Consider the following 14,072-nt stretch of genomic DNA (forward strand, 5'->3'; position numbering starts at 1 on the left):
TGTTTTTCTCCCTGAAAGCTTTGTTACAAGCGCAGCAAAGTAAGAAAAATCACATGAGGGTGTCACTGCCGCGGCCCAGACAGCTCTGGACTATCCCTCGGATTACGACCAACTCTTTCCCCTCTTTCCTTTTCATTTTTTGGTCTCTTTCCGCTAAAAGCTTTATTCTTAAAAATACTCAAAGGGAAAATACCGCTTATGTTCCCTACCCTGAGTCAAATTGCTTTTATTTTTCTGCGTTCTTGTCTAGTCTCTGTTAAGAATACTTTCCTCGAGTTTTTATTCATTTCTAATGGCTTCATGAGATTTCATTTCACTGACCCTTTTGAAAAAATCTAATCTTTCGCCTGCTGTGGGTTGTTTTAAGGTCATTTCAGGTTTTCTGCCGTACGATGCCTCTTTGCACATACGGTCACCTCCTCTGGCGCCTTCTTCTCCCAGAACAATTCGGGCATTGGGATCGCCCCGTCAGGCCGGACGCCTGCCGAGGATGCGGCCCCGTCTGCCCCTCACTTCCCAGCGGCCTGGCCGGGACCGTCCACCCCGAGCTCTGGTCTCCTTGCCCCGCGTCCCCTCTGAGTCGCTGGATGCGGGGGTTTGATGCGTATGAGTCAGTGTCCTGTTGCATCAGCTAAACGTGTTCAGTCAGCTCTTCTCCAGGGTCGCACGGTTTGCCTGTGTCATCCCGCAGGAATGGCCCCGCCCCGCTTCCAGGAAAACACATGGTGCTGAGCGGCTCACAGACCCGACAGCCTCTGGGTGACAGCGGGGCAGCGCTTAGCAGTCATCCTTTTTTCACCTATGAAAGCCCTGTCCTTGCCTCGCCTTTTCCCTGGAAGGAAGTGTGGGTGGGGACGGGCGGATCAGGGCTTTGTCACTCTTGCACCGGAGCCAGTTTTCATATTGCGTGTGGGAGACGCAGTGCTTAGTGAAGAGTGTAGAAAACAAAGACGTGCAAGCGTACGTGAGTGGAAGGAACTAACTCATGGTTCTAGCTGGTTTCTTGTGAGAAAAACCCGACTCCTCGTCATCGGATGGTCCTTAGTTTAAACTCCACGATCAGTGACTACGTTATTACTCTGTACCGTTTGTTCATAAGGGCTGCAGGGTTGGACTTTCTAAAGAAGAGTCCAGTGCCCCGACTCGGGCTTGACTATCTCTGCACCGGGGTCACTGGCGTCTGGCTTGACACTGAACGTCTCTGGGGATCGGGGGCAAAGCCTGAGGTGGCCTCTTTCTCTGTAACCCCTTCTCCTGGGCCTCTGATGGGGGATGACGCTGGACCAGCGCAGGCTTCCTTCACACCCTTGGATGTTGCATTTCGTCATCTGACACACTAAAGTTTTTTTTGTCTCAGTTAAGACGTTGGATTGAAGCCTGGACAGCTCTGGTTGGGGGAACCTGTATAAAACCTCGTCCAGATTCCTGGGAGGCAGGTCTGTTCCACGTGCTGATGGTGCTGGCCAAGGTGGAGAAGTGTTTGCACAAGAGAAACTTGAAAATTCAGGACCAAGTGTGGTGAAAAGTAGAGCAAAACAAAGTAGAAGATCAAAAGCTGGGAAATAGTAAAAAAGAACCAGACAAGGAAAGATGGCATGCGAAACGTGAGAAAAGCAAGTGAATATGAGGCCATGCCAAAAATATGTGCATTGAACAAGAAAATTTAATATGAGAAGGGGGTGATTAGAAGGAAGAATGTTTCTGTGCAGCCGGTCATCAGTAGAGGAAACAGTCCCAGGGCTCCTCCTTCAGCAGATTTTGCATTCCTGAGCTACGCAAGGCCCCCGCCGCCTCCCCCTTCTTCCGCGTCCCCCCGAAGGACAGGCCGAGCACCACAGTCGTTATTTTAGTGGTGTCTTCCCATCCTCCTCTCCCTGCTCACAGAGTGCCAGGCCCAGGATGCCCGAGGGTGAGGACCGTGCTTTGAACTTCCACTCTGTCCCCAGCGAGGTTCGGCTGGGCTGGGCTGGGCTGGGCTGGGCCAGAGGGCCAGTCATTCAGTCACACACAGGTTGCCCGTGTTTCTCTGCAGGTGTTTTATAGATGTGACTAGCAGCTACAGTCAGTTGACTTGAGTAAGGAGATTATTCTCAGTAATCTGGGCAAACTTCATCCAATCAGTTGAACAGCCTTAAGGGCAGAGCTGAGGTTTCTACCAGCGGCTCCCGCCCCGGATCTCAGATGTGCCGGTGTCCACACGCCGATTCTTTGGCATAGATCTCTTGGCGTATCTATAACTGAGTGGTTCTGTCTCTCTGGTGGGACCCTGACTGATATATCCCAGACCTTTCATTGCACTTGAAGTTTGCACCTTGCTTGTGGGCGGCAGTCTGGGAAACCTCCTGTGAGCACGCCAGGTGCAAAGTGTATGCCCAGGCCGTGGGTGTGTGTTGGATTGTGGAGAGTCTTAGACTTTAGCTAAAGGAGGTGAGTTGAGGCAGGAGGTGTTCAGTGAAGGGGCTCCTGCCCACTCTGGCTGGGCTCTCCTCACCCAGGGGTTTTTCAGGACATGATGCAAACCACCTTTGGAACTAGCAGTGATCATAGTATTCATTGCTCTGTCTGAGATTTAGGAAACTTTTAACCGCTTGGGGCTGTTCCTTGTACGTGTGACTTGAGAATTTTACCACGAGATAGAGGAAGTACTGATAGCTATACTGACCCCCCAGGCACACTGGAATGAGGGGGTTTCAGTGCTCAAACTGCTGCGGGGCTCCTGTCTCTATCCAGGGAGTCATCACCAGATCCATTCAACTCAAGCGCTTGGCCTGCCTTTTATGCCATCGCAAGGATTTATTTAGTTATTATTGATAATGTTAACATCTAGGCCACAGGTGGCACTAAGGCTCTGGGTGGAGTGGAGCTCATAGCACAACTTGACCTTCAGAACATCCCGAACATGAAGCTTTAGTTCTGTGCTGAGTGCAGCAGGGATGAACCTGGGCATTTGCCTCAGCGACATGGAACCCTAATCAGTGAGCATCTTGGCTGAATTTCTCATGGCCGTTTCTTTTCTTTGGATTTAGCTTCTGGGTAAAAACTCAAGCTTAGAGAAATCTGCCTCAGAAAATTCAAATGGGGCAGAAAGAAGCAGTTAGGAAGAGGAAATATTAAAACTTTTTCTCTTTTCTAATTTGTTCAGCTAATGAATAGCAACTGGTAAAAAACTGACCACCCTCCGTGGATGAAGCAGGAGTGAAGGAAGTGCGGGTCCTCTCCAGTGTGAGGGCGTCAGGTGATGGAGAAGCCCTCTAACGCTTTGATCAGTCGGGTCACTGTTAGCGCTCACGATGCTTACAAATCAAAACTTACTCTGGGTGGCTCACTGTGGGTATTTTGAAATCTTTGGAAGTCAGCTCTGAAAGTACTCAGCACAGTTGTGGGAGAAGAGAGTCAAGGCAAACACCGTCACAGGCCCAGGCTGGCTTCCAGGTCCACATCCTTCCCAGTTTGGTGCTGGAATGGAAACTCTAGGCTGTTGGAATGTTGACCTGGGGGCCAGGGCTGAGGGAGGGTCCGCAACCCCCGCGTGGCTGCCTTTCACGGCACTCCCGAGCCTTGGGTGCGGGAATGCCTTGGCAGCTGGCTTTGGGTGGCCTGGGGAGAGGACCGGGAGCCACCCTTCCTGCCCAAGACATGGCGCGGAGGGAGTGAGGGAGAGAGGCGGCGGGACCCTGCGGACCAGCAGTCGTTTCTTGGTGGTTCTGGGTGGCACCACGGGCCTTGTGTTCAGTGTTTCCTCCTGGTGCCGATGCCCCGCCCGCCCCCTCCCCCCAGCTCTGCCACCAGGAGGGGAGGGCGGGCGACTGGTGAGTATCTGAGTGAACTGAGTTGCTTTGCTCTCATTAGCGGTCAGATGAACCCAAGGATGGTCTAGAACTAATAGGAAGCCCCGGGTCGGCGCCAGCTGGGTACAGCGACACGGGTGCAGGCACATCGGCTCCCAGTGGAGGACGCGCCAGGCCGCGGCTCTGCAGTCGTTTACGGTGGAAATTAGGACAGCCCAGATGTTCACCAACAGTAGGATGGATGAGGAAGCCTGGACGCCTACAGCAACACAAGACTCTGGTGAATCTTAAAAGCGTGAGGTGGAGTGAAAGACGCAAGTCAGAAAAGAACGCACTGTGAATCCATCTCCAAGAAGATGAAAAACAGGCAAAATGCAGACTCCATGTTTCAGGAATGTGGAGGAAGGAATGGTTATTACAGAAGTCAGGATGTTTGCCTCTGGGCGAGTCAGGAAGCCGGCCGGGCGTGCTGGAGGGGCCGCGCTCTCAGCTCCGCGCGCGGCTCCGCGCGTCCCCATGTGTCACACGCGCGTGCGCACGCGCGTGCAGCCACGCGGAAAGGGCTTCTCACCCAGGGTCCTCAGCCGCCCCGAATCACCCCTGCCCTGCGTGGGTCCCCGGCCCCCCCAGCCGCGCAGACGCCCACGGGGGCCTGAGGGACTGTTTTCTCCTCCGGCAGCTGGGCCGCAGGGGTGTGGGGCGCGTGGGCCTCGTGGCGGCCTGGACTCTGGCGGTGGAGCCCCTGGGCCGGGGGAGGGAGGGCGCCGCGCGGGGGGCGTGCGCGCGCCAGGGCTGAGGGTCCAGGCGGACCGCGTCCTCCACCCCCGACTCCCTGTTCCGGAAGCGGGGCCTCTCCACGTGGAGGAAGCCGCTCCGGAAACCAGAGCTGGACACTTCGCAGCCCCCCTGCCAGCCTGGCCGCGGGGCGTGCCACCTCCCCGCCCGGCTCGCTTCCCTCTCCCGGCGGCCGTGCGGGTCATCACCTCGCGTCCCTGCTCCTCCCGCAGGCGAACGCGTGGAAGGTAGGGCCGTGTGAGCAGCGCGCGCGCACACACACACACACACACACACACACACACACACACTGCTCTAAGCTGCCTTGCATCAAAGAATAGCACTTTTTTACGAACGCATCAAAAGCTGAGCACGGCCGGGCTTGCAGGCGGACGAAGCCTGGAGACGGCTCTGCAGCTCTTCCGACAGCCTCAGGTCTTAGGCAGACGTGCAGAGAAGCCTTCCGACGGGACGAGGGTGGTAGGTTAGAGAAGGGGGGACAGTGGGCGGCCCGACCATTTCACAGCGCACTCTCCTTTCAGGACCCGTTTGTGTACTGCAGTTCTGTGACGCCGCGTTTGATGAAGCCTGCGACAGTGCTTTGCAGAGAATTTTGGGGTCCCGCTCTAGAGAAGTCAGGATGAGAATGACGGTAATGAAACGGTCTTTCCCGAGGACTCACCACCTTGCCGGCCCGTTCTCTCCACTTAGGAAGGAGTGGTGTCCCCGGGCGACCTTGACCTCGTCATGTCGGACGGCCTGGGCATGCGGTACGCGTTCATCGGGCCCCTGGAAACCATGCACCTCAACGCCGAAGGTAGGCTTCCGTTCCGTCGGGTCCGAGGTGGGATTCTGTGCTGTTCAGTGCTTTCATGGTTTTGTAACGGTCAATCTTGCCTTTTCTTACAACTGAATAGAAACAGTGTCGCGCAGGAGATAGCGGCCAGTCCGTCATTCACAGGGAGGGGCTGAGGTGAAAGTCCACGCGGGCTCCACGCACCTCCCCGTGGCAAGAGCTGGGGGGCGGGGGCGAGATGCTGCCGACACCGCCAAGGACCCTCCAGCCTGAGGAAGACAGAGCTGTGTTTCCTGAGAACGATGGTGAAGTGCTTTACAGAGGCAAGAGGAAGAAATAGGATTGGGGACATGACCACCGGAACCTCGACTGCACACACTTTTGCCCAAATAGGGAGCAGCTTCTGGGCGTGTTTGCTGAGCGTGGGTCTCCTTCCAGAAGGTGGGGGAGGCCTGAGGGAGGGGCTTCTGCGGGAGAAGGGCTGGTGACAGATGGGGGGCACGCCTGGCTGGCAGCTGCCCCAGAAGCTGACCTCCAGGGGCTGGGGGAGTAGGTGAGAGCCAGTGAGCTGGTGACACTGAAAGAAAAATAACTTGAGCAGGGGAGACTCTCCCAAGAATGAAACTTTCAGCCAGAGTTTAATCAACTGAAAAAAAGGACGTCATTTGAAAAACAAGCAATAAAACCTACAACAAATTAAGACAAAATAAATTTAAAAAGCTATGCATAAAAATCTGGGAAAATGTCACCTAAATGTTATTATTGCTGCTGTCTCTTGGTGCTGAAATAAGTAACTTATTATCCTTGTGCTTTTTTATGTTGTCATAAATTTCTACAATTTTTGTGTATTGTTTTAAGCATTAGGTTATTAACTTGTGAAACTTGAGTAAAAAGAGAAAACAAATGTTGTGTTCAGCTCCATGGTCTACATTTAACGAAAGGGTTGAGAAACTGGAGCATATCCAGAAGAAGGTGACCGGAGTAGTATGTGTCTGTCTGTCTGTCTGTGTCTTTTGTGGGGCTGGAGCTAGAACAGAAGACCGGAAACGGCCGGAGGAACTTTCTAGAACCTGGAGCTGATGTGCGGAGAGGCCCTGCTGTGAGAGGGGAGCTGAGTGGCCGGAGGCTGGTGCCCACCTGCCAGACGCTTGGGTTGAGGGGAGACTCCTGCAGTGAGGTCGGGGGGCGGGGGCTGGAGTAGGTGACCCCTGGGAGTCTGTTGGACGTAGATTTTAGAGTTCCACGGTGTTTCCCTGTTAGTTCAGTCACTTCTCACCACAGTAATTGGTGGAATATAGTTTCCAGTGAGTGAGTCAGGCAGTTGCCTAGATGCGTTGGTGCGCGGCTGCACACGTGTGCGCCCAGAAGCGGTTCAGTACGGGACGGTTCTCCCCGGGGCGGAGCGGGGAGAGGGGCAGCGCAGAGAGCAGCGAGCAGGGGTTCCCACGCTCGCTCATTAAAATGAAGTCTTGGAAAATTTCAAATGCTTTTTTCAACCAGAACCTTAAAAGTGAGGAACGTATTTAAGCATTTGAAATGGATGTAGACACTGCCTGGTAACCATCATGTTTTTCTTTTTCTTTCTTCCTTTTTTTTTTTTTCTTGAGAAAAATAAGATAATTCAGGTATCACGAGAAATCTATAGGGCGAGACTGAGAACAGCTTTAACTCTCAAACAAATAGAAACAGAAGCCGATGAAACCAGAAACTCAAGAATCAAATAGTGTGCAGACAGGAAGGAGGCCCACAGCAATTTTTCAAACAAAGCAGAAATGATAAGAAAACCTAATTGGCTTAATATGATAGTGGTGGACGGATGTAGTTTTCAACTTCAGAGCATTCCAAAGACCAGAGTTAGACAGTTTTGAGATCTGGCTTGGCATCAATGGAAATGTTCGTTATTCCTCACAGTGTCACCGGAATATATCAAGAATTCTTCCTTTTGGATATAGTTTTATATAAAGCCAACATCTCAGGTTAAGGCTAGTTATTAGTCTTTAAAAGCTACAGTTTATCTGGAAGTGGGAGAGGTATTTTAGAATTTGTTTTTAATCTAATAAAATAGCACCTGAGAAGCAGGAGGCCAGCATGCCTACTCCATTTGGCTACTTTTTAAGGCAGCGCCGGCTCTCAGAGTGGTGGGTCTGGCTGGTGGAGCCAGCCAGCGCCCCGCTGACCTGCAAGCTAGATGACCTTGGCACGTCAGTTCACTGCACCTCAGTTTCCCTACCTGTAAAATGGGTATAGCAGCAGTGACCCCCCCCCCCCACAGGGGTGACATGAGAATACACGGCGTGCAGACACTGGGCTCAAGTTAGAAACCAGTGAAATGAGCTAAACCTAATTTCATGAGCTTCTGTTTTCTCCCCCCCCATCTTTTCTTATTCCGTATAAGCATCTCTTAAGAAGGTAGGTTCAGAGTCTTCTAAAAAGCTAAGCTCTATGAGTTTTTGGAAGAGGGTATTGTTGACAGAGCAGAGGGCATGGATGTAAAGAAGATATGGGGGAAGGGCAGACTAGTGGGATAAAAGGTGAAGTGTTTTTTTTTCTTTCCATTTTCTTTCTTTCTTTTTTTTACATATTTATTTATTTATTTATTAGGCTGTGTTGGGTCTTAGGTGCAGTGCGCAGGCTTAGTTGCCCCGCGGCACGTGGGACCTTAGCTCCCCGACCAGGGATCGAACCCGCGTCCCCTGCATTGGAAGGTGGATTCTTAACCCCTGGATCACCAGGGAAGTCCCTAATTTCCATTTTCAGTGAAATTGTTATTCTAGAATTATTCCCACTCAGTTCACCTTTCATGGTGTAGAGAAGCCAAAATTATCATTGGAAATATTTAAAAGCCTCCTTTTTTACTCTCTAATGGAAGGGGATGTGTTGCAAATAATAGTAAGAGTGATACCTTCACTGGAAAGTTGTCAATAAGGCACACTGCAGATCCTGACTGTAAGTCACTGTGCACTTCCTGTGTCTGGAGCGAGTGGAGGCTCCCAGCCTCGCCACAAACAACGGGCTGTTTATCCTGAGAGCTGAGTGCATGTTATAGAAAGTGTTTTTATGCTAATGAGACTGAAGTTTTCATTGGTTTTGGGGAGAAGTTATGGACTGTAAAGAGTTTCACCATATTTTATTCTGTTCTGAAGAAATAAAAGCCCTTTTAAAACTACAAATTGTATAAAAGGCAGTAGGGAAAAAAGGTTCTAGAAAGCCCCTGGGAGACTCAGATGACTTCACAGGGGCAGTGAAAGAGGGACACTCGTTCAGAAAACGTAAAGTAACCCAGAGGTGAAACACAGCACCTGAATTGAGTCCCGTGGCTCATTGCTGGGGGGTGGGGGCCGGGGCAGCTTGTTTCTCCGAAAGTGGGTGAGTTCGCAGCTGCAGCACATCTGCCTGATCTTTTCTCAGTCTCTCCAGCTCATTCAGTTCAGCGTCTCTGCTTCCCAAACACGAGTAAGCTGTATTTGTGTCTGGATTTTATCACCTTGAGTTTGAATAAACCAACAAATAGGCACAGTGAAGTAAATATTTAATTTCCAAAAGTGAATAAGTGTCTGGGGCGTTTTCCATGTTCCAGAGATGCTGAGCCATCCAAGAGAACTGGGGGGCGAGGGGGGCCTTCCTGAGCTCTGGACCGTCCCCTGGTGCTTCTGGTAAACACAGTGAAACCCCTCTTCTTAAAAGGGAGCGTCCACCACTTAATTGCAGGTGCTAACGTCAGAAAGGTAGCATTTTCGAATTCTTACCCTTCGAACCACTTTCTCTTCTAAGACAAAGTGGGTATCATTTTATCACCCTCAGAGAGAAGGCAAACGATTTGGGACAAATGCAGTTGAAATCAGCGAATTTAGGCTTTCACATCAGTGTAGATGCACCAGAACTAACCCCACAGAAGTTGTTTTTCTTTTTTAAGGCGTATCTAGTGGAGATCATTTTTATTTTAAATGAATCACGCAGTTTTCGTGGGGTCGGTGAGGGCCCAGCTCTGGATCTCTGCAAATCCTGCAGTTTTGTTTGTTCCCTTGTTATCTTTTTAGCCTGACTGACCAACTGCTGAGTCTCTCTGGGTTTGAGAGAGGTTGGCAAAGGGCCAGCGCAGCTCAGCGGCTCTGGGGCCAGGCTCCCCATGCGACCTGCCTGGCGGGCAGGAGGGGGGGATGGGGGAGGGAGGGCCACGCTGTGTGCCGATTGGCCAGTCCAGGCAAGCCCGCCCCGCGTGTGGGCAGCTGACGGGCTTCCTCTTGGAGTCGGCCTCTGCCACGCTGCCCGCGCGCTGCTCCTAAGTGCGGCGCTTCCCCCCCCGCCCTCAGGATGAGCCTCTTCTCCATGTGCTTCTCCACCAGAATCCTAGGGCTCCATCTTCGATTGAGGGCCTGGAAGCCGCGGGCCTAGTGGGAAGTCGTGTGGCCGGGGCTCAGATGCAGGTCAGGGCGGGTGGCTGGCGGCGCCCTAACCCAGCGGCCACAGCCGAGCCAGCCCCTGCGGTAAAGAGCCCGTGTTAAGGCCGCCGCCGCCCGGTGGGTCAAGTGCCAGCTAGAATCCAGGGATAAGAGCAGAGTGGGCAACGGATTTAGTTGAACTTGACATCTTTGGTTCTTAGAAAATGCATTCGAGCCATGTACACAAGTAACCTCATAGGTACATTGTTGAAGGAGACGCTTGTGGTGAAAACAGGATTAATGTGATAGTCGAGGAATCAAAGCAGGAACGTGGGCCGACCCAGCGTCCCTGAGAGGCGCTGACCCAGGCCTGGAGGTCGGGTCGCTTCTCGGGCCTTTATTGCCGAGAAAAGCTTGAGTAGTGAGCCCAGGGCCACTGACCGGGGTGCATTTCCCACCCGCAGCCCTGCTTCACCCACGGGAGGGTGAGCCCAGGGCAAGCCTCTCCGGACACATTCTTGGTTTGAGCGCAGACAGGAGTTCTCTGACTTGAGGATTCTTGTTTTCTTCTGCTTCCAGGTATGTTAAGCTACTGTGACAGGTACAGCGAGGGCATGAAACATGTCCTAAAGACTTTTGGACCCATTCCAGAGTTTTCCGGGGCCGCAGCTGAAAAAGTGCACCAGGTGTGTAGACTCCCTGCCGGTGGAAGGCAAGGATTCGTTTGTAGCCAGGCTCTTTGCCTTGACTCTGAGGTTCCACGTTCCTGACGGTCCATAGCCCCGTCAGGGTCTCAGGGGACCCTCCGAACCGTGTGACCAAGGAACTGGCAGCTCATTTTGACTCGTCTGAGGGAACCGTCGGCCCCTCTGGATTTGGAAAGTTATGTTCGTTGAGGGTTTGCCAGGCTTCTTTTGTCTCTGAAAGCAGATTCAGAGTTTGCATAAATAGGAGTAATTTCCCTCCTGCTAAGTTAGTTGCTCTTCATGCTTCTTTGCCCTTTGTCCTGCTTGTCTGTTCTTTTTCTTTCCTGTTCCCAGGCCATGTGCGTGAAGGTTCCAGATGACCCGGAGCACTTAGCTGCCAGGAGGGAGTGGAGGGACAGATGCCTCATGAGACTTGCCAGACTGAAGAGCCAGCCGCAGCCCCAGTGAAGCCTCGTGTGACCACTACCGCCCGTGCTGGAGCCCGTTCGCTGGAAGCACGAGCCCCTGTCAAGGGGCTCAGATGAAGAGCCAGCCGCAGCCCCAGTGAAGCCTCGTGTGACCACTGCCGCCTGTGCTGGAGCCCGTTCGCTGGAAGCACGAGCCCCTGTCAAGGGGCTCAGAGACGCTGGGAGGCCTTGGGAGCCCAGCAGGCAGAGCCCGACTTGCTCTCCACTAGGCAGGCGCCCCGGTGGACGGGGTGGTGCCCCAGACTGGGGGTCAGAGCAGCACTGAGGTCTGCGGGCTGGATCCCCTGCCACCAGGGCAGGCGAGAGAGCAACTCCTCTGAAGATTTTACCATTTATTTCCCGTGTGATTACATGTGGATACATTTCATAGCCAGTGATCATAGTTTCAAGTTATTTTAATCTGCTGCAAAATAGTTTTATAATTATTTTCTGACCTCTTGCTGAGTACTCTGTGGCCCTGCATTTATGAGGCAACTCCCTTCATTTTCTTGATGCTTGTTCCAAATAAAAGCGTTTGATTCCATAAAGACGTCTTTTCCTTCTGTTCTTTCTGCGCAAGTCGGTGATCCTGATGACAGACGTTATCTCGAGTGACCACGGTCGAGTCGTAAGCCGATCTTTTGTTCAGAGCCCTCTGTCATTCAGGGACAACCCCCAGTTTGGGCCAGTGTTTCCCACGGCGCCGCGGTCGGGTGTGCTTGGGAAGCCCCTTCTGGGGGTGACGTGCACCCCACCGACGCCGCCCCAGCGAGCGCGTGACCAATGACACGGCCTGCCGTCTCCGGCCGTGAGCAGGACGAGGGTGACCCTGGGCTGTGGAGGCCGCACCCAGGACGGGGGCTGAGCAGAGGCTGGGGACCCCGGGCCGGTGGGTGTCCGCAGGGCAGCCCCCAGCAGGGAGGGGGTGCTGGAGTGCGCGGACCTTCCCTCGGGCCTGTCCCCCCGCAGTCCTCCGTCTCCGGAGCCCCTCCCAGCCCCCGGGGGGGGAGGGGAGGGGGGAGAGGAGGGGGGGCGGGGAGAGGGGGGCGGGCCTGCGTGAGACCCCCTTCGGCTGTAGCACGGGGCACTCCTGGGCGAGACCCTCGGCTCCCCTGAGCCGGCCTCGGGCTGCCCGGCCGGGGATTCTCGCCAGGTTCTGACTGGCCCTGGGGACCCTCCCAAGCTGGACCCCCTTTGCCACCCTGCCTTTGCCACGGCCGAGGTCTTGCTCCTGTTGGACAGCCCGCAGGGCCACCTTGGCCTCTGGGAGAGCTGCCACATTGTCCCTTCCTGGGCTGTGTCCCTGACAGCCACCTGCTTGTTTGAGTCCGGACCCGGGGCCGGGCGTCCCTGGCGGTTTTCTAGGTTGGATCGAACCATACTTGGCTCTACAGCAAGCGGAGAGCTCACACATCCCCCACCCCCAAATTGTCACCTGCCCAGGTGGCGCTGGACAGGCAGGGCACCTGGCACTCTGCCTGGAAGCCCCTCCCGTCCTGTAAAGGGCGTCGCGTCGCCAGCCCAGTGCTGGGGCTGCCTGCCTCCCCGAGGCAGCCCTCAGGTTCGAGGTGATGACATTTTGTTTCCCTCCTCGGCAGGGAGCTCGTTTGTATTCTGCTGAGGTAAGAGCTCTGTTCCCTTCCCTTTGGCACGGCGTTTCTCCTTTTTTCAGATCTCCAGGCCCACGAAGTTTGGGTCACTGCCCTTCCCCCAACACACCGCTCAGAACTCCTCCCGCTGGCGTCCTGGCTGCCCCGGGCCCTGGGCACCTGCAGGCCTGCGGCTCCCTGGGGCTCGGGGGCATCGCCGGCCCAGGCCTCAGGCTCTGGGTCCCAGCCAGCCAGGCCTGCAGGCGCTGGGTTTCAGCCCAGTCCCGGGCTCGGGGCTGGTACACTCCTTTCTTTTCCATAAGGATCTGAAATGATCCCTTCACATTTTTTGGAAAAACTGCCTTTTAATTTTGTGTCCTTAGATATGCCGTGCTTTCTCTTCTCTTTTTTCTTTTTTTTGCGGAGAGTGGAGGTGGCTTTAACCTGAATAATTCCCGAGTAAGTTCACTTCCACCACCTCCTTTCTTCCAGAAGCTGGCTGTAGAGAAATACACAGCAGATCAAAATTTGCCTCCTAACCCTCAGGCCTCTCGTGAGGATGACTCTAAGAGGCTCCCCAAGAGGAGATCGTGGACACCAAACGTTTCCTCTGTTGCACTTCATGTTTCTGTGTAGAGGCTGGGATAGCGTGCGAAGTGTGGATTAGTAGACACGGGCCCGTGGGCTGGGCCCAGACCCCTCCTGGGCAGGGACACCGGGTGGGTTCAGCTGGTGTCAGGGGCTGCTGGTCCCTGCGGTCTCTGCTGGGTTGATGTACCAGCTGCGGCTGAAGGCGAGGACGGTGACGCCTCCCATCTCACATGTGCGGGCCTGGCCTGCGCGAGCACCCAGATGCCACCTCCCCCCGGAAGCCCTCCTGTCCCTCTGTCAGTTCCCTGAGACTCTGCCTGGACCCGCGTGTGTCACCTCTTCGTTCTGCGCAGCAGCTGCGGTGTCACACGTCGGACCCCCGGCCGGCTGCAAGGGCTGAGGAGTCATTCGTTGTCTTGTTCCCGGTGGCACCCAACACAAAGCACGTTCCCAACAAACCGGCCCAACCAAACAACAAAGGAACTCGACATGTCCACTTCAGGTCACCTCTGGCAACGACTGGGTAACCAGCCCTCTGCTGAGGACGAATAAGAAACGCATGCACAAAAATCTTCTTAAAACATAGAAGAGCTAAAACAAGATGTGAGGCATCTGGGCCACAGTCTGAAAACTCAGGGAGGGCACACAAGCAAGGACACTTCCCGAACCACTGGGGCCGCGTTAACACAGCCCGGAGCCCACAGCGGGGCTCTCTCTGCGTCAGTAAGAAAAGCAACCGCCATGTGCTAAAGCACAACTAACGTGTCAAAGTCGGAGTTTCTTTTTCTTTCTTTTTTTTTTTTTTATAAATTTATTTATGTTTGGCTGTGTTGAGTCTTCGTTGCTGCGCGCGGGCTTTCTCTAGTTGCGGCGAGCGGGGGCTACTCTTCCTTGTGGTGCGCAGGCTTCTCATTGCGGTGGCTTCTCTTGTGGAGCACGGGTGCTAGGCGCGCGGGCTTCAGTAGTTGTGGCACGTGGGCTCAGTAGTTGTGGCTCACGGGC

The 14,072-nt window shown here is 54.1% G+C and overlaps 1 protein-coding gene across 3 annotated transcripts in view; it reads left to right on the forward strand.

The window, feature by feature from the left end:
• CRYL1 (crystallin lambda 1) overlaps positions 1 to 11,438 on the forward strand; it is a 92,677-nt gene extending 81,239 nt beyond the window's left edge. For all 3 annotated transcript variants that reach the window (XM_061170709.1, XM_061170708.1, XM_061170707.1), the window contains exons 6-8: positions 5,274 to 5,379; positions 10,317 to 10,423; positions 10,778 to 11,438. In XM_061170709.1, the coding sequence (XP_061026692.1) occupies positions 5,274 to 5,379; positions 10,317 to 10,423; positions 10,778 to 10,891 (327 nt within the window). In that variant the 3' untranslated portion in view covers positions 10,892 to 11,438. The remainder of the gene's footprint in view (positions 1 to 5,273; positions 5,380 to 10,316; positions 10,424 to 10,777) is intronic.
• Positions 11,439 to 14,072: the final 2,634 nt, after the last annotated feature.

Source organism: Eubalaena glacialis, chromosome 16, assembly GCF_028564815.1.
Source record: "Eubalaena glacialis isolate mEubGla1 chromosome 16, mEubGla1.1.hap2.+ XY, whole genome shotgun sequence".
Taxonomy (NCBI): Eukaryota; Metazoa; Chordata; class Mammalia; order Artiodactyla; family Balaenidae; genus Eubalaena; species Eubalaena glacialis.